General features: G+C 34.4%; 1 protein-coding gene and 1 non-coding gene across 2 annotated transcripts; one reads left to right on the plus strand and one right to left on the minus strand.

The window, feature by feature from the left end:
* Window positions 1-8,345: 8,345 nt before the first annotated feature.
* On the plus strand, window positions 8,346-12,157 carry LOC108458533 (protein NETWORKED 2D-like). The gene is made up of 2 exons (XM_053020616.1): window positions 8,346-8,678; window positions 8,951-12,157. Exons 1-2 carry the CDS (start codon window positions 8,585-8,587, stop codon window positions 11,767-11,769), a joined length of 2,913 nt encoding a protein of 970 aa, XP_052876576.1. The 5' UTR covers window positions 8,346-8,584; the 3' UTR covers window positions 11,770-12,157.
* Window positions 12,158-20,868: 8,711 nt separating this feature from the next.
* On the minus strand, window positions 20,869-20,975 carry LOC128282778 (small nucleolar RNA R71). The gene has a single exon (XR_008273132.1). It is a non-coding gene; the product is annotated as a small nucleolar RNA R71 (small nucleolar RNA).
* Window positions 20,976-21,391: the final 416 nt, after the last annotated feature.

Below are 21,391 nucleotides of genomic sequence, written 5' to 3' on the forward strand. Positions count from 1 at the left end.
CGGACATGACCTATGGAGAGGAACCAATTAAAATATTGGCTCGTGAGATTAAACAGTTGAGGAATAAAGATGTGGCCTTAGTAAAAGTTTTATGGCATCGACAAGGTGTAGAAGAGGCTATGTGGGAATCAGAAGGAACCATGAGAAGCCAATATCCGAATCTGTTCACCGGTAAGACTTTCGAGGACGAAAGTCCCTAAGGGGGGGAGAAATGTAACATCCCAAAATAGGGCCTAGTCAGAATAGTGGTTTCGGGGCCACAAATCTGACATCAAAATATTTATTTTATGATTATTATGAGGCTTAAAATATGAGAATATGCATGTGCTAAAGTTTCATGAAGGAATTCTTTGAGTAAGTGCCTACTTGAAAAATTAGGGACTAAATTGAATAAATTGCAAAACTCAAATTCTAGAAGCAATTTGCATGAAATTGCTTTAGATTATAAAATAGAACGTCTTGGGGAGAAAATTGCCCAATTTCTAAGTTTTTGGACAAAAATGGGCTTGCATGGATGAAATTTCAAAGAAAGGGCTTAAGGGCATTTTCGTCATTTGGCATTTTAACACCCCCACGGCCGAAACCGTCATCGGAGTCAAGCTTGAGGTGTTACTAAACTTATCTTACTTTTTAAACAACTCTAAACCACTTATTTTAATTTTCAGAATAAACTATTTTTATGCATCATGGTTGCTTAAAAATTCATTTCTCGAGTTTCAAAACTCGAAATTAAGATCCGTAATTTTTTCCTGAAACTAGACTCATATATCTATTTAATAATTTTTTTTCTAGAATTTTTGACTTAGCCAATTAGTACAGTTTATTAGTTAAAGTTACTCCTATTTCAGAATTCGACTACACTAGCCTCTACTTACTACAAACCACTTTTCTCTCTGTACAAAATTCATATGGCTGTACTGTTTGTTTTTGTTAAAACTAGATTCAATAAGGATTCTATCCATATAAATTACACTACCTAATTATTTTTTTAAAATTTATGGTGAATTTCTAAAGTTGGAACAGAGGATCCAAAAATCACTCTGGCCCTATTTCACTAAAACTTAGATATCTTATAAAATACAAAACCTTTACCTGTTTTGCTTATTCCATAAGAAAATAGACATAATAATATTTAATTTCATATATTATTCATCTTAAAAATATGTTTCTACAATTTTTAGTGATTTTTAAAAGTTACATCATTTCTGTTACTTGAATCTGTTTTTAGGTTACTTTCACATTTTTCATAATTTTCATGTGATAATCACCATTCAATCATACATATTAATAAACATGTATATCATCGGCCATTTTATTAGCTAGTCACTAGCAAGCATTTACATATCATTCATTGTTCATATTATACCAAAAGTAGCTAAGTTTCTATACATGCCATACCCAAAACAAAACGTCTAATTATACCGAGTTATTTCTTTGATGGTGTGATCGGCCTCCGACGTTTCCTTCGATCCCTGAGTGACTAGATAAATACTATAAGAAGAAGAAATAAAGAGATTAAGCACTAGGCTTAGTAAGCTTACAAGCAAATAAATCACAACATTCAACATAATGGATAATTATGCATAATATCATCTAACATCATAAATTTCTTTACTTCTCAATTTCTATCTTCTTCTTTATTCCCTTACCTTCTTTCTTACCTGACCTTTCCTTTTTCATAAGTATAATGTACTTTTCCTTTGCTATTAATTCACTGTAATTTAACCCTTATCCTGACCCGTTGAACCGCTTCGGAATACTAAGGATACTAGGTCGCTCCTCGCTATCAATATCCTACCAATGCCATGTCTTTGACATGGACTTACATGAATTATTCTGTCTCCAATGCCATATATAATATGGACTTACATGGCTCAATCTGTCTCCAAAGCCATATTTCTAATATGGACTTACATGGCTCATTTCGTTACGTCTGTCAACCCTAATATCCTAACATTCCTAGGGTTCAACCGGCTTTCTAACACTTTTCCTTTGTCACTTCACCTTAAATTCGACTTTAAATATTTTCATAACATAAATATATAAATGTTGGAAATTGACAATATTAATGTCAAATAAAAGAATATTGTATTTATTTACTGTAACTTACCTTGATACAAAATGTGACTAAACTTTACAATTTAGTCCTTTACTTTTTCTTTTCCCCGATCTACTCCCGAATTTCGTTCTTCTTGATCTATAATAGCAAATTTAACTTATTTAATATTCACATTTATTAAAACAGTCCGTGACCCAAACTTTGGCAAAATTATATTTTTACCCCTAAACTTTCACATATTTGCACTTTTTCCCCAAGGCTCGTAAATTAAATTTCATCCTATTTTCTTATGTTTTATGACATGCTGATCATTTTTCCCTTCTATGGAAATATCAAAATCACACTCTAACATATACTTATGACTATTGGTATTTTTTTTCCAATTTAAGCCCTTTTATTCGTTTTCACTTAAAACCGAGTAGCATAAGTTGTTTAACATAATTTAAAACCTCATATTCTATCATAAAACACCAAAATACACAAATTTCAGCTATGGGTATTTTTCCAAATATGAACCCTAGGTTGAATTATTGCTAGAATAAGCTTAATCAAGTTACCGGGACTCTAAAAACGTAAAGATCATTAAAAACGGGGCTTAGAATCACTTACTATGAGGCTTGAAAGTTGAAGAAACCCCAGCTATGGAGGAGAGCAAAAATCGGCAGAAACTAATTGAGAAGATGACCATTTTTGTGTTATTTTTCCCTTTTTAATTCATTTAATATCCAAATAACCAAATTGCCTCTCCTTACTAAACTTTCAAAAATTCCTTCCATGTCCTAATTTTTGTCCATGAACTTAAAATTGGTCAAATTGTTATTTAAACCCTCCTAATTAATATTCCAAAGCAATTTCATACTAAAAACTTCTAGAATGCAAGTTTTGCAAATTATTCGATTTAGTCCCTAACCTCAACTTAAGCACTTTATGCATAGAATTTCATCACGAAATTTTCACACAATCATTCAATCATACCATGAACCTAAAAATAATAATAAAATAAATTTTTCTACCTCAAATTTATGGTTTCGCAACCACTGTTCCGTTTAGGCCCTATTTTGGGATATTACAAGCATATTAAAGAAATAAAATGGGAAAAAGAAGGAAAAAATCAGCCAATCTTCTCCATTGTCCAGAGAAATTCCTAAGCCACCATAGCTAGGGTTTCCAAGCTTTTCAAGCTTAATAGTAAGTGCTCCCAAGCCTCATTTTTAATGTTCTTTGTAATTTTGAGATCCTGGTAGCTTACTCTCTCTATTTCTACCCATATTTCATGCTAGGGTTCATGTTTAAAAATATACCCATGCATGATTTACTTGTATTTTGATGTTTTATGGAGGAATATGAAAGTTTGATGTGTGTTAAACAACTTTTCGTAGGTGATTTTTTTATGAAAAACCCTTAAAGGGATCTTTTTTGCAAAAGTTGCAAAATGTGTGGTAGAAATGTGAAAATAATGGAAAATGTAGGCTACCATAAGAGGGAAAAGTGTTCGGCTAGGCTTGGGTAAGGTAAAAATTGCATGCGTTTCATTATGTGAGCCTAGAGATTAAATCGTAAAAATATGAAAGGTTAGGAGCAAAACAGTCATTTGGATCGGGGGTGGGATTTAAACTTGAAATATATAATGTGGAGTGTTAATGATCTATTTTTATTGTTATAGAACCCGAGGAACAAATTCCAAAGGTCGATCGAGGAAAACGAAAGGTTTCGGAATAACCGAAACACGACACCGAAACGAATACCAGGTAAGTTCAGATAACTTGAAGTAAACACTCAATATGCCTAATTATATGATTTATGAATGCATGATGACTGCATTTATTAATAATATGAAATTTTATGAAATGCATTTTAAGTACGAATTGTGATAAATGTCTTGGTTGAGGTTAAAATGGGAATTCGATGGATAAACCATGATTGACAGGTGTAATGATGTCCTGTATGTGTTGCAGTAAGGATTTAGCCTGGACGGGTAATCCGTTGATCTTATTTATAAAAGGATCTAGCCCGGACGGGTGTTCCTTTGAATGGTCGAGCCTCCCGAAAAATATGTGTGCATTATGGATTTAGCCCGGACGGGTAATCCGATTAGGATCTGAATTTAGCCTGGACTGGTAATTCAGATCCGAGCTCAATAAAGGTGTTTTTCGTTATAAGGGATTTAGCCTGGACTGGTAACCTGACATCACCTTATGAGTTGATAAAATGGGGGATTTAGCCTGGACTGGTAATCCCGTTATGAGACGTGAGGTTCGCAGGAGTGCATACTTGAAATGATCATTCATACGAATTGACGGTTAATGGGTATTCCATCGAGACTTCCTAGAAACTCAAAGAGATTAACCTGACTTATATGTACAAATGAGATGTTGAATGATGAGTTCATCTGAGGTAACTTTCATAGTACATTGTTATGTGACTAACTCATTGATTGAGTGTATGTGATAGGGAAGCCATCCTATGCTCATTGAACTAATTACCCAATTTGATTGCATGCTAATTACTTGGTAAGTTTATTTTCCGGTTATTCGATCTTACTAAGCATGAAAATGCTTACCCCTCTCTTTTCCCTGTCTCTCACAGAGCTCGAGGACTTGTAAAGGTTAGAAGACGGTTGGAGAGTTAGCACACTATCAAATAGACCAACTTTGGTATAAAGACATTTCTAAATTGTTCAATGGCATGTATAGGTCTTTTGAGTATTTTGTTGTATATGCCATTTGATTTGCCTAGTGAAGGCATGTAAAGATAATTCTATCTTTTTGTATATGGCTATGGAGATTGGCTTATTTTGAAGTAAGCTATCATAGGATAGGAAGAGTTCAGGGCTTACTTCAACTTCTATTCGATAAAGCACTGGGTGCCAATTTGCTTCGCTTTAACCGATGAGACACTGGGTGTCAATTTATATAGCACTAGGTGCAGTTATTACTTCGGATTTATCTGATGAGGCATTAGGTGCCAAGCTGGTGTGTCGATTAGATCTATGTATCTATCTGAGTCTGAGTCGTTTTAATAGGGGAAATTAAATAATAAGTTTTTGTGATTGATATTGAAATGACAAAGATGAGAAATGAATATGAAATGAGAAATAAAATATGAAATGATGAAATGATATGTGAAACTTAAAATGAATTCAAGTAGTGATAAAAGAGATGAATCATGCCATTGCATGAGTTGATATATTCAAATGTTATATAAAATGCCATTGATATGTATATATATATTTGAATATGTGAAATCTTTGTAGATGTGAATAAGGAATGAGCAAAAATTATATTATTGAATTGAAACTTTTGAACATAGCTTACTTGTTACATATTGCATTTTAAATGCTTATACCAAGTTTATATTATTCGGATTATAGAAATACCACTGAGTTTTACTTAGCATGCAATTTTTTTTCCGTGTGCAGGCTAGGTACTGTTCGATTTATCGCCGACTCAACATCAAATCACAAATCCCAAGCTCAAGTGTAGTGATATCTTATTTTGTAATGGCATGTACCTAGAGAGTCTTTTGTTCATATTGTTTATAAGGTGTTGTTATCTTAGTTGCTAATGAAATGATGGTTAAATGTGTTATGGTTGTGGTTGAGGCTATGTTGGTATGTTAGCCTAGTTTATATTTTGGTATGTGATAGTTTAAAGTTTGGTAGATTAGCATAATGTTTGGTATGTGCTTAACTTCAAATTTTGTAACTTTAGAAGTTGAAAGTTAGATCAAATATGGTAAATCTGATATGAATGAAAGTCTTAAATGTTACACAAGCATGGGTGTATGTCTTAAGTCAGTGAGTCACACAGGTAACGACACGGGCTGAGACACGGCCGTGTGTCCCAACTTTGAGAGTCACACGGCCTGGGGCATTACAAACAGCCTGGCCACACGGGTGTGTGTCCCATGTTTTTAAGAAATTTCAAAAATGACCCTAAACTTCCAGAATTGTTCCAAATTAGTCCCTGCCTATTTTTAAACTATTTTTAGGGTCCCGTAGACTCAAAATAGGAGCTATAAGGGTAACTTGTACTTTGAATTGGAATGAATTACCAAACCTATATTTAGTGCATTCTACTAACATCATCGGAGATAAAATAAAAAGATTATCGTAAACGGATTATAGACCAATACTCTGATTCTAATAGTTGGAATAGTCTTGTATGTATCCAACTTCAAGCATTCAAAAAGAGATAAATAGTAATAAGAGTGTAGATAGTAGAAGACCAAATTTAGCATTGCATATCATGATTAGTTATTTGATTGTCTAAGACACTAATACGTAAATATTAAATTAACATGTATTGCTCCCTGTATATTGTAATGTAAATGACTAGGTTACATGTCTAATTAAGATTGATTATTTTTTTTGAATTGTTAGTAATGTTCGTGACCCTAATCTGACAACGGAGGGGATTAGGGGTGTTACAAGCGGGATGCAAGATATTACATCAGTGTCGGCGTACTACATCCATTCAAATTGGAAATCAAAATTGTAAATATCGTTGTGCATGATTTTTTTTTTTACGAATCATTACGTAATTAATATAAGTTCGAAAGAAGAAATAACTGACACTGGCTTCCGAGCATTGATATAAAAACAACCTAATATCTTTTAGATCTTTGGGTAGTCCCACGTAGCTCGGCTCATGGTTCCACTTGTATAAGCGGTATGTTATGCAAAACGTATAAAAAAATTACTGTACAAACTATGCGTTTTTTAATAAATGATGCTTACCGTGTCACCAACGAGAACTTGTATGGGCCAGTCACCTTGGGACATAGAAACGATAGTTGCCACTAGGCCCACGATGTAGCAAGAGCAAGCAACCATCGATTGATGCCGCACTCGGTACAGTGGCCCGACACATCTCCTAGTATAACGTGGATAGTACAGCAGCTCCCCAACTTAGTTTTCCACACTCATTGAAGTCCACTAAATATAGTAGCCACCTTACGTGCACCAAATTTCGAGATTTTTTGGGCATTAAAATGCCTCCGATTAAACTCATGATGTATGCTCGAGCGTATTATTCTATGACCTCCTCCGTTGGGGTTTCAGGTAACTTGTCGAAATTATCCTTCAACCAGTTCATTGATATCCGACCATCTTCGAACTTGTCCGGGACCTTCCCCAATAGTGATTTGTGGAGGCCCACTTTACCTGGAACGATCCTTGATCCCGTGATTATTGGTCCATCCACCGACAAATCGAGTTATAGCACTATGTCCTCGAGTGTGATTGTACACTCACTGCATAGAAGGTGGAAAGTGTGTTTCGGGCCTCAATCTTTCCACCAAGACGCTGATTAGTGCCAAATCGAGTTTGCAGCCCCTGACATACAAGACGCATGTAAGAATCCAACCGCTTACAAGTGGCCATAAATTTCATGGATTGCATGCTTTCCCATTTTATAAATGAAGCCTTTCAAAACACGATCATCCGCCTATTTACACAATAAAAATAATTTCAAATTAAAAAAAATTAAATTTAACATTATTGAAATTAACGAAATTTAAATTTTTGTCTTACCATTACTGCTTGGGTGAAGGAAATATGCTTATCTTTGAAGTGGATTAGAGAGGTGATCATTCATAAAAAATCAATTTTAACAAATAAAATACGAGATAATTAAAATATTATTTTTAAATGAAAATATCAAACACAATCAAAACGAGAGAGTTGAGATACTTGAGAGGGTTTGAGAGAGTTGAAAGAAGGAAGTGAATGAAAAAATTGAAATTTGGGGTATTTATAGGGTAAAAAAAATTACCGTTGGAAGTTTAATTTTTTTTTTTACCGTTGGCGAGGTAACATTAAAAAATTCGTTGCTTTTTTATTGTTGAGGGAAAGCACATCCAGTTGGACGAGCAATTTACTGACACTTGTGCAAAAACCTCGCTTAACTGGACCCGCTTTCCATTAAAATCGACCTATTTCCCTAATTAATTTTAAAACCAATCTAAAGGCCTAATTAATTAAAAAAAAACCAACCTAAAGGCCTTACTTTGCAAATATTTTTCTTACAATAATATTTCCTTTTATCTTTCTAAAAAATTGAACATTTTTTATAATGCATTATATTTTAGAAAAATCATTTTAGTTTTTAATTTTCGAAAATGTTATTGATTAAATAAAATAAAATCATAAAATCAACAAAAATAGAAAAGGTGAAATCATCCTAATATCTAAACCAAGAAAGTAGGGGGAACACCTGTTGAAAGAAAGACTACCACGTGAAGGCACAAAGAAAGCTTCATTGTTTGAAGAATATAATTCGGGCGAGGTTTGCTCCCTTCCATACTATTTCCCATAACAAAACAAAAACACACTAATTTCTTTGTCTTCACATTTCATTCTCAAAACTAACTTTTTTTTCTTCTCTTGATTAGCTTTCCTATGTCTTTCTCTTTATTTTATTGGAAGATAAAGAGAGCTTTTTGCATGCTTTCAGGGGGTTCTTACTTAGCTTGAAACAAACCTTTTTTTCTTTCTTTCTGCATTTTAAATATACACAAGACAAGATGTTGCAAAGAGCTGCTAGCAATGCTTACTCATGGTGGATGGCTAGCCATATCAGAACTAAGCAATCAAAATGGATGGAACAAAACCTTCATGGTAATAATACTTTTTGATGTTGAATGCATAAGAATTTCTGGGTTTTTTTTTTTTTCATGAGATAATTTTTAATTAAGTTTGGTTGTGATCCAACACTCACCCTTTATTTATGTTTCTGATCATGAAATTTTCTTAATGAGATTGTAAATCTTAAAAGGGAACTTTAAGAAAAATGATAACAGGATCCATCCTATGTAACTGTATATATAGTGTTTTAGAGTTGAAACATAGAAGCTTTATCTGTGTGACTGGAAATCTGGGAAAATTTGCAGATATGGAGGAAAAGGTATCTCAAGTGCTTAAACTCATCGAAGAAGATGGAGATTCGTTTATGCAAAAAGCCGAAATGTACTACAAAAAGAGGCCTGAAATCATAAGTTTCGTGGAAGAATTTTTCCGTGGTTACCGTGCCTTAGCCGATCGATATGATCACTTATCAACCGAGTTACAGAATGCAAACAACACCATTGCTGCTGTTTGTCCCGATCAAGTCCGGTTCGGCATAGATGACTATGACGACGATGATTGCCCACCCAGGCCAAGGAAGCCTTCTAATAACATGTGCAAAGTCCCTAAGGTTCCGAAGCTACCTGTTAAAGAATTGAAGTTCATAACAAATACCAAGAAGAAAGTGAAAGAGAAGAAAGCGACGAAAGCAGCTACGGCAGTTCCCAAGTCCGGTTTGACCAAGGAAGAGGGAATTGGGAAGATTGATAAGCTTCAGAAACGAATCCTGGCGTTGCAGACGGAGAAGGAATTTGTTAAGAGTTCTTATGAGAGTGGATTGGCCAAGTACTGGGAAGTTGAGAATGAGATCAAAGAAATGCAGGAGAAAGTTGATACTTTGCAAGATGAATTTGGTGAAGGGAAGCTGATTGACGACGATGAAGCTCGGAACTTAATGGCGGCGACGGCTTTGAAATCGTGCAAAGACACATTGGATCATCTGCAAAAGACACAGGAGAGGGCGGTTGTGGAAGCTGAAGTAGAGCAAAATAGGATCAATGATGCAAGGGGGAAGTTGGATGCTTTGAAGAAAGTGCTTCTATCCAATGAATCTGCTGCAGAGGTATCGAGAATTGCAGAAGAAAGGGCGAAAAAAATGGAAGCGAAAGCGGCTAACATGGTGGAACAGAGAAAGGAGGAAATGGAGTCCAAGGATGGCGATGATGACGATATGACAGACATGGCGGAGAAGATTGATGTGTTAGTGAACAAGGTGACCAGCTTAGAAACTATAGTTTCATCTCAGACTGCTCTTATTCAGAGATTAAGATTAGAAAATGACGAACTTCTAGCCTTGATTCAAAGCCTAGAAGATGGTAAGAAAGACAATCTCATGGATAGGAACCATGATATGAAGAAGAAGTTAACAGAGATGGAGATTAAGTTGCTAGGGGTTCAGGATCTAAACTACAGTGTTGAAGACCGAAGCAACAATCTGCAATCTAATTTCAATGCAGCACATTCTAATCTTGATGAACTTTCCAAGAAAGTAAAGCCTGTTGAGGATCTTGAAACCTCCAAAAGCTTGCCTGCCTCCGCCAAGAAGGAAACCAAAGAAAAGCCCAAGAGGGCAAAAGCAGGCAAGGAATTTTTGACCCCTAAACCCGCAAGTTCCCCGGTAGAAGTCAAAACCGAAAAAGGGTCTGAAGTCGAATCCGAAAAAAGGTCTGAAGAACACGTCCAAGGTCGGACCCCCACCGCCACTGCCATGGCCGATGAATCGAAAGCAATAAGTTCTGTTCCAAAATCTGTAGAGAAAGCCGATGAACCGAAAGCAGTAAGTTCTGTTCCGAAATCTGCAGAAGAAGCCAATGAATCGAAAGCAGTAAGTTCTGTTCCGAAATCTGCAAAGGAAGCCAATGAACCAAAAGCAGTAAGTTCTGTTCCGAAATCTGCAGAAGAAGGAAGCGTTAGCCGTAAAAGTTCTAAGGTTTCAGATGATTATGAAGAGCTAAAAGCAATGGCTAAAGTTGTGGGGCAAGCTTCGTCACTGATAGCCAACACTGTACCCAAATCCGACTCAAAAGAACATGAATACGCTGAACTGTCTCAGAGCTTGGAGGAAACCAAGAAGAAGTTGATGGAACTGGAAGCAAATCATCAAAACGAACTGTTTGAACTAACATTGCAGTTAAAAGAATTGAAGAACAGCAACTCCAAGAAAGACGAAGAGATTCGATCTTTACGTCTGAAAGTAAGCCGAAACCAAAGCGGTATCGCCAAAACCAGCAACGCTGACCAATCCGAGGAATTCGAATGCATACCAGCGTCTGCAACTACATCAGCAATTCCAGCAGAAGAGAAAGAAGTGAAGGAAGTAAAAGAAGTGAAACAAGAGAAAGAAAAGAAAGAAGTAGCTCTGGGCCAGCTTTTGGACTCGGAAAAATCGGCAGTGGAAGAAAGGTTCCGGACGAACATCGACGAACTGCTAGAAGAGAATTTGGATTTCTGGTTCAGATTCAGCTCAACATTATACGAAGTACAAAAGTACCAAACCGGGGTAAAAGATTTAGAGAGTGAGGTATTAAAACTAGAGGAAAGATCACAAAACCAAGAGGGAAGCAGCACAAGCAAGTACTCAGTAAAATCAGACGTACGACCATTATACAAGCACCTGAGAGAAATACAGACGGAGCTGAGCCTGTGGGTTGAAAAAAGCAAGTCACTGAAAGAAGAACTGAAGAACAGGTTCGCGTCCTTATGCGAAATCCAAGAGGAGATCACCAAGGCGTTGAAAGCAAGTGCGGAGGACGAGGAGTTCAGGTTCACGAGTTTCCAAGCGGCCAAATTCCAAGGCGAAATATTGAACATGAAACAAGAGAACAACAGGGTGGGGGATGAACTGCAAGCTGGTTTGGACCTGGCGGCTGCATTGCAGCGTGATGCTGAGAAGGCACTGACCAAGTTGAGTGAAGATTGGGGAGTACAGGGTTCCAAAAGCCGCCACGGCACTGGCCAACAGGACCCTCGCTCCAATGTTCCCTTGAGGTCCTTTATCTTTGGTGTCAAACAAAAGAAACAAAAGACTTCCATCTTTTCCGTGGTTCAGGGCCAACGGAAGTACCATAAATCCGGAAATAGGTAGTAATAGATAAATATGCTTCCACTCCCACTCTTGCTTATACTATAAGCACTCTCTTTTTTTCTTTTTTTTTTTTACTATTTGTTGAAAAATTGCTTCTTCTTTTTTTGGGGGGTTATACTATCGTAATTTTGGATACATAGATATAAACACGACATAAATATCTCATTATTTGTATCATCATCTTTGGTTTTGAAGCTTCTTTTTCTTCAAAAAAAGACATTCTTGTAGTGGTTGCCTTGAAAAGTTGTACTATGTAGGGTTCGAAATTGATAGATTTGATCAGCTTATGTCAGGTCTTTCTCAATTTTTTTTTTTAAATTTTGTTTTCTTCAGCTTTGTTCGAATCACTGTGTAACAATCATAAATAATATTGTTATTTAAATTTAACTATAAACATGTTTATTGGGTTAATTAGGCAAATATGCCAATTTTAAAAGGAATTAACGGTTTTAGGTTGTTTTTCCTTGAATAGGTCGTTTTTTAAGAGAAAAAATGAAAACTTTTACTACAAGAGGCATTTTTATCCCAACTAAAGGTGTCCTCCAAGGCGTGTTTCTTAAATCCATGATCCTAAATAACCTTAAAACCTTAATCCTACCCCCGAAATCTAGGGAAAAAAAGGTCACATCTCATCCAATCTTTTTCATGGCAAATAATAATGTTATCTTTAAAAAATTTTCACAAAAAAAAAAATGCTTAGCGTTTTTTTCTTTTACTTGTAATGTCCAATCTTCTTCAACATTTTGAAATTATGTTTTATATTCAGTGGTAGAATTTCCTATAAATTGTAGACATTCTGTGTAGAGGTTTACATATTTCGAGCAGATTGTTTTCGTAAGAAGGTTTGCATAAGGAAGCCATTGTTGATGCTAAAAACCTAAAGTTTAAAAATTGACCCAACAAAATAAATTAGTTCAAGTAAGTGTTGTTTTAATTTGGATAATGAGTACTTATTTTTCTGTATAATGTTTTTGTTTTACATGTGAAACAGGTTATTTGGGTGAAGATGAGGAAAGTGGTTCGAGTTTGACAATAGTTTCAGTAAATTGGTTTCAATAACTAGAAGCAGAAAGTCCAACCACACGGTTGCCTGTGGTTTCACAGTGTTGTTACAAAGATTTTATTAGAAAATGTTGAAATCATCAATGGGAAGACATTCCTTAGTTTCAGCCCTCAGTTTCAAGTTTGGTGTACACTCGGGGTTAGTTGGTAAACTGAACTTGGAGATCTCGACACGACATTCTATGAGTGTTTTCGATTTCAACTTCCCAATGTCGATGTTCTATGTTGGAAACACTTATGCGAGTATATCATCAAGTTACACCGGTGGGCAATCTGTAAGTAGTTTTGGTTTTAACGTATGGTTTATAAGAACGGATGATGTACTCCCTACAACATACACCGACAAAGGGAAATCCAACTCTGGACATGCAACTAGGATTAATAATGAAGAGGATGTTAGGAAAGAAGAAGAAGTTGGGAACAAAGAAGGAGAGGGAGCTGAGAATGAAGAGAACAAAGAGGGAGTTAAGAGTGAAAGAGATCTGAAATTGATGATGATACAATCCGGGAGTTCGGGTTGGATGGTTTGAAAATTGTATTATTTTTTGAACCAGAAGTTATTCCTACTGAACTAGAAGGGAGTGGTTCTGAAGGTGAAGGTCCGGACAATGTTGGAAGAACATATCCAAATTTTACTGTAACAGCCCGTTTTTCAGTGGTGTCGGAAATAGTAGTTTCGAGGCCTCCAAATCTGACGAGTAAGTTCATGAATATTATTATTTAATATTTACAAATCAAATATGGTTTTAAAAAGATTTTTGATATGATAATTTATGATATTCGAATGATTAATTAAGTTCAAGTGGTAAGGCCCTAAGGTTAAGTGGTTTTAGAAAATGAGATATCAAGACCTCGTTTTTATAAACCGAGTCGTCAATATTTTTATAAATATTTATGGAGTGTTATTAAGGTGGTATTAAAGTTTTTTTGAAAATTTTTAATGTTTCGATAGTTAATTAATTAAAAAGGACTAAATTGTAAAAGATGTAAAACTTAATCACTATTTGATTTGAGTGATTAAATGGTTAATTGAATAAGGGAAAATGGAATTTAATGGTAATTAAACAATGGTCAAAGTTTCCAAGCGGTGGTGTTATGATTGAATCCACTAGCTTTTGGATTAATTGTTCTTGTAGTCCTAATTAGTTTGGGATTAAATTGTAAATAAGTTTATTTAGTTAGAATTTAATTAAATTGAAGGACCAATTGTGAAATTAAACCTTCCTTTGATGGTAATTATGCCATATATTTATGTGATGGACAAATATGGAAATGACTTTGGTGTTTTATTTATTTATTTAATCAATGGCAAAATGGTAATTTGATAATTAAATTAAATTAAAATAAAACCAAAATTTTTGTATTTATTCTGGTGACTTCTTCTTCACGAATAAAAAGAAAAAAAAAGAATCCATGGAAGCTTCAAGTTTCGACCATTCTTTTAATGGTTCATGTAAGTTCAATTTAGCCCCGTTTTCAATAATTTTTATGTTTTTGAGATCGTTGCAACTAGGTCCAGTTAGCTTGTACCTTCGATTTTGAAACTGTTAAAGATTTTGAATGTTGCCATTGATGAATCTATATGATTTTAGTTATTAAATGATGAATTTGAGATGCTGGTAAATATTTAAAAGTATTTTGTTAAGTAATTTTGATGAATTTTCCAATTAGGGAATAAATTGTTGAAATAGTAAAAATACAAGGGTTTGTTGTGAAATTTCTGAAAAAATGGACTGTAATGAATGCCATGAATATTCAGCTAGCATGGGTTTGCACTAAAAATGATTAATTTGCATGTTTTAGGCTTAGAGATTAAATTGAATAAAAGTAAAATTTTAGGGGTAATTTTGTAAAAATGTCAAAAATGACCAAACTGCATGAAATGAGTTTTTTTATTGTCTAAATTAATATATTGAATGAAATTATTAATTTAGATCAAGATTAGGTGGAAAATCGAGGAAAATAAAAAATTACCAAAATGCCCTTGAACTTTGGTATTTCTGCAATTTAGCCAGGTAAGTTCGTATGAACTATACTATGTATATTTTTTATTAAAATGAATGTGATTATATATATATATATATATATATATATATATATATATATATATGTTATTATACAATTTAGCTTACAATGAAATGAGGAAAATTCAACGACGCACGATGACTATCGAGTACCGTTTGAACCTTAGGAATATATAGGATACAAATGAGATGTCATTAGGGGTTACCGTGTTTTGGGTGCTAGTCTTGTACGTCCTACCAATGGCTAAGTTTTCGGCATGTGTTGCGGTTACTTGACAGCTTGTGTGAGCAGCACTGTATAGCTACGTCCTGACTAATAGCTTGTGTGAGCAGACCCATATATGGCTCAAGAGAGAGCACTGAAATGAGATATGTAATAGTAGTGGCTTCGATCACATGTTGGCACTTAGTGTGAGAGATTCCCGTGTATCAGATATTATTCTAGTGGTTTAACGGGTATGAAAAAAAAGAGAGGTTCAACAAATGCTTCTACAAGTGATAATATGAAAGTCTGAAAAAGGTATGAGTTTATGATGATTGAAATATGCTTAGCCATATGTTTGAAAGTATGAATGCTTATTGGTAGGATGCAGGAAACTTAAGATAAGTAATAGATTCAAATGATATATGTAAAGATTAAATGGCTATTCATGCTAATGTGCTTATGATTTGTACGATGTATGCTAATATGTATGGTGTGAAGGATTAGGTTTTGGCCAAGCTTTGGTTGGATTATGCATGTTAATTATAGGTTATGCATTGTAATGGTAAGTTTCCAAGTGGAAATATGTTTGTGTTTATGAAAGAGTGGTAATGTTTAAATTGTGTAAATTTCATATTTGAAATAGATAGATATGATTAAAGTTTATACGAGCTTACTAAGCATTCATTGCTTACGTAGTTGTTTTTCCTTACTTTTCATATTACTGGAAGCTCGACGGAGACCTATCACACTATCCAGAGATTATATTGGTAGATTTTGATGTCTTGGTTAAAGTTATAATGGCATGTATAGGTTATTTTGGCAAATGTTGGCCTATATGTGCTTTGTTGAGATTAGCCACTTATTTAGCTTGTGTTTTGGTATTTTGGTATTTGCATAATTTGCCTTGTAATGTTGATGTGTGGAATGATTTGTGGTTGAATTATGAAAGGTAAAATAGTAGTTGAATATGCATATGAGGTATGTTTTATAACTTAGTGTGATTTGGTACTATGCTTTAGTAAGTGTATATGTATTTGATGCTATTGAGTAAGTGGTACAATTGGTACCAAATGGTAAGTTTTGGTAAATGATTTACATGTTGTGTATTAATGCAGTTATACATAAAAGTTGGTTGATTACTTGGTTACGTGGATTACATGGTTAAACATGTTTATAATTGTCATTTGAGGTGCCTAAGGGCATATTGGTTGTATGTGAATATACTACATGTTTAAGACTTGATTTTACTTGTTTTGGATGCCATAATATGGCTTGTTTATATGCACAATGTTAACTGTAGGTACATGCCTTGTTGGGTGAGAAAAATGGCTTGTAAAATAGCCTATTTTGGTCCACACGGGCAGAGACACAGGCATTTTTCTCAACCATGTGTGACACACGGCCAGGTGACATGGCCGTGTGTCCCCTGTAGCTTGTAAAGGTTTGCATGTCAATATGTTCACACGGCCTAGCACACAAGCGTATGGCTTGGCTGTGTGATCCAATTTAGTATACTTACACAGGAACAGACACAGGCTGGGACACGACCGTGTGTTCTTATTTCAAATGTCCACATGGCCGTGTGACCCCTGCAGCTTTGAAAAATTTCAATGTTTTCAGAAAAATTCTTTGAGTATCTGATTTAGTCCCAACTTGTTTCTAACGCTTATTTTGGACCTCAAGGGCTCGTATAAGGGACAATATGTTTGATCTTGATTGGTTTCTAACATGAATATTATATGATATGAATTGTTTGAAATGTCTATTTATTTGATCTGTAAACTCCAGTAATACTTTGTAACTCTGTTCTAGCGATGGATACGGGTTAGGGGTGTTACATTTACAATATATGCACCTTCACCCCACATGCTTAATGTCGACCTTAATACTGAAAGTGAGTTAGAATTTCCAGAACTTCTTCATAGAAGGCTCGGTCATGTGAGTTCTTCTACAAATTTCGGTGATTTACAAGTTGGAATAAAATTTTCCTTAAAAGATGCTTTTATTGCTACAGTGAAGTGGTATAACATAAAGCAAATGATAAGCTTTCGTGTTTACTCTGATATTCAATTGATTCTAAAGTCCCCAAACTAACTCAAATTTATTTTTTTAATTTTATAAAAATGTTTTAAGTTTTGAAATTTTCAATAACTATGATATCTCGATAAGTACTTGCTCAAGTTACACCTCCCACTCGTACCATATGTCAAGATGTGGGAAGGCTGTTGCAAGATTGGTTGCAAAGTAAATGTAACTGTGGCAGATAAGGGAAGTTTATATACTTTAGGAATTTTCCAAAAGGTATTGTGGCCTGTTCAAGTGATAACATTTATTTTAACTTCATGGTCTTACCTCTGACTAGACATGAATTAGTGTTGGTGTAACACCTTACACCCAACTCGATCACTGGGCCTGAGCTATAGGATGTCACATTCATCGCCGAAGCGACTACGATCAGTTTTATTTAAATTTAAATGTTGTAAGATTTAATTTAATCAAACAAACATTAATCACAATAACGAACCATTTAAGGGATTTATACGAGCTCACAAAAGCTCCAAAAACTAATCCAAGGTTGAATATGAACCAAACATCCATCACATGGCACATTCAATAGGAGCATTCACTTAAGAACAAACCAAAATTAGACTCAACTAGGTAAATGCCAACTTAGAATAAAAACAAAATATAAAAACGTTGATGAGTTCGGGATTGTTGACTGGATGTTGAAATCGTAATTCAAATATCATGAATTATACCTAACATGTGCATGAAAAACAAACCGTATGTTGAGCAATGAAAGTCAGTAATATTCCTAGAATTCAAATAACAAAATTACAAGTTAAGAAAATTGTAACATCCAACTAGTATGTCATTCATATAAAGTGGAAAACCAATTCATTTAGCATTGCAATAGAAGTGATCGATGCCATTTATATGTCAACACCTATCGTAAAGTTTTATTTTTAAAATTCAATACCAATATTGAATAAAAAATTTATACCCTTAACATTATAAGAATCAATTCCATGTTCATTCCACAACAATAAACCATTAAAGTCTCTTTCTGAAGTCGGTTGACTCATTCATATTCATTTCAGCCTCCCCTAGGGCTCATTTCCAATTTATTCACACAGAAGTTCACGTATGTCCTTTATCATGATCCACAAAAATAAATATTTTCACAATTGATGCCATAACTGCATACTATTTCATTTTGATATCTTTAATCAAGTCCCAAACTCATACCAATTTCACATAACTCATTTCATTACATTATTTTATTATCAATCTATTTCATTTCATTTTCAAGCTTCCAATTCCAAATATAATATCACGCCCGATGGAACCATTCATTTTTCACATATCATATCCCGTAATTATTTTTCAATTACACATTACACCCTGAATTTGGTCGTATTTGCATATTCGTATCCTGTACATTGTTCTTATCTTATGATAATGATTTCATTACAATTCAATGTATATTCACATTCAATTTAACAATCACAATTCAGTTCATCATCAACACATAATATCTCATGATAAACGTGTCTTATGAATCATCTTAAATATGAACCAATAGCTAGTTAGGAATATATCATATTAACATGTCATTTTTCAAACTGAATCGTTGAATTCATCACAATTTCGTACTAATCTTTTGAACTCATAAATCCAGTTTACAAGTTTCTTTCACATTAACAATTCTTTTCATTATCATTATAAATTTTTACGTATTAAATCCTTATCACCTTAACTTGGACATGAACAGATACACAAATCCAACCAACACCCTAATTTGGCACCCAGTGCCTTATCGGATAATTTTCGAAGAAAATATATTGCTCCCAGCGCTCATCGATATGACCGAAGTAAAAATTGTGCCCAGCACTCATCGACATTGATAAACCATAAAAGTAACATGTTTTAATCCCATGCTTGGCATGTTTTTGGATGATTTATTATATAATTTAGTGAATTTGATGCTCTTAATCCTTTAATTTCATGTTTCTATACTTAGGAGAGCATAGAAGAGCAAAATGAATTAGATAAAATGGGCTATTTTAAGGATCCACACTGCCAAGCCTTCTCCCACACAGGTTAAGTGGCTGGCCACACGCCAACGTGCCAGCCCATGTCGATTTCGAACCATGTTTCCTTAATATGCAAAAAAAAGCCAATTTTTAGGGTTTCTGAGCATTCTAAAGTTTATAAATACATACTAGAAAAGGACCTAGGGAAGCACGCAGAGTAGAACGAAGAAATTACTCGAAGAACGGCGTTGGAATCAACTCAGAAGAAGGATCTCCTCCAAGATTGAAGATCTCCATTCAACTTCTCTAGAAGTTTTTGGGTTCTTTATGTCTTGTTGTTTTCCTTATTTTGAGATGTTTTCTTCCCAAATTATGAACTAAATTCCTTACATACCTAGGGAAGATGAAACCTATGATAAATATTATTATTTGATTTTTCTAAGTTACATGATAAATATTTGTTCTTGATCTCAATTATGTGTACTTACTTCATGTGTTAATGTTTCTAGAATATTAATTCATGATTGATTTGCTTATTTCAGTGGAGCAAAAGTCCCTGTTTAAGAGTAAATCTGACATAATTGAGTGGATACATGCAATCCTAGAAATAGGACAACGTAAATCTACCGGATTAAAGTCAAATCTAATAGGGGAATCCATAGATTGAGTTACTGCGACAATAGGGGTTTTAATTAGAAAGATATTTGAATTAATCAATCCAGAGTCAGTTATTTTTACCCTCGAAAGAGATATTAATATAATTTAGGGATTTCTATGGATCAAGGCAAGTGAATAAATAATTTAACTCAGATTCAGAATAATAAGTGAAGTTTAGGTGGATTCTTTCCTGGGTATTGTCTTTATCATTGGTTTTCTTAGAATATTTTCCCAATTCATTCTCTGTCAAGTCCTTAGTAATTAGTTTAATTTTAGATTAAAAATAACACTTCAATTTATAGGCTAAATAATAGAAAAAAAAGTAATCACTAGTACTTTTAGTCATCGTGCAATTGCCTTTGTCGTGATTTTAGTTAGTTAAGTGAATCATCATCAAGTTTTGGCGCTATTGCCGGGGACTAAGATATTAGGAACACTTAATTTTTATTATTTTAGCCATTTTTAGTTTCTTTGCATTTTATTTTTGTTTTTAGTTTAATTCTGTTTACTAATTTTTCTTTTTGTTTGCTTCTGGCAGGTTCCTTTAGTATATGACTAGAAGAAACCCATCAAGACCTCTCATATTTGAGTGAGATCGAAAGTATAGCTCGTAGAAACCGTAGAGAAGCAAGGCAGAGCCGAAAAAGTACAATGAGGAGCAAGAGGAAGTTATTAATACTAAAGAGATGGCAAAAAATTAGAATAATCAACTACTTCCTGTGAATCCTACAAATCCAAATCCTGCTCCTCATACTATGTATGATTATGCCAAGACCAATTTAACTAGGGCTGAATCAAGTATTGTTGGACCTACTATTTGTAAATAATTTTAAACTGAAACCTAACACTATTCAAATGATTCAATAGTTTATTCAGTTTGATGGTTTGTAGGATGAAGACCCAAATACTCATTTGGCTAATTTCCTAGAATTCTACGACACTTTTAAGATTAATGGCATTTCTGATTATGTCATTCACCTTCAGTTGTTTCCTTTATCTTTGAGGAATAAGGCTAAACAATTTTTTTAACTCCCTACCACGAGGTTCTATCACTACATGGGAGCAAATGACCGAAAAGTTTTTATTAAAGTAATTTCCATCGGCTAGGATAGCCAAGCTGAAGAATGGTATCTCTTCCTTTATGCAAATGGATTTAGAAACCCTTTACGATGCATGGGAGAGGTATAAGGATTTATTGAGAAGGTGCCCTCACCATGGGTTACATCTATGGCTACAGGTTCAAACTTTTTACAATGGTTTGAACCCCTCAACTAGGCAACTGATCGACACAACCACCAGTGGGATTTTAAATAACAAAACACCTAAAGCGGCTTATGAGTTTATAGAAGAGATTCCACTGAACAATTATCAATGGCAAGTCATGAGAACAAAGCCAATAAAAGCAGTCGGTGTTTTTAACGTTGATTCGGTCACCATGTTGTCAAATCAGGTAGAACTTTTGAGTAAAAAGATTGATGGTTTATATGGTTCTATGCAGGTACATCCAATGATGCAGTGTGATACAAATAGAGGAGGGATGAGCAATTTAGAATGCCTATCCTACAACCCTAGCACAGAGAACGAACAAGTCAACTATATGGGTAATAATTCTAGACCTCAGAATAATCCCTATAGTA

Source organism: Gossypium arboreum, chromosome 10, assembly GCF_025698485.1.
Source record: "Gossypium arboreum isolate Shixiya-1 chromosome 10, ASM2569848v2, whole genome shotgun sequence".
NCBI lineage: Eukaryota > Viridiplantae > Streptophyta > Magnoliopsida > Malvales > Malvaceae > Gossypium > Gossypium arboreum.

What these genes read in the sequence shown, in the direction of transcription:
- LOC108458533 (XM_053020616.1), top strand. Translation starts at nt 8,585, where the DNA reads ATGTTGCAAAGAGCTGCTAGCAATGCTTACTCATGGTGGATGGCTAGC. An exon ending in GATGGAACAAAACCTTCATG is followed by an intron (nt 8,679 to 8,950) that starts GTAATAATACTT and finishes GAAAATTTGCAG; the next exon opens with ATATGGAGGAAAAGGTATCT.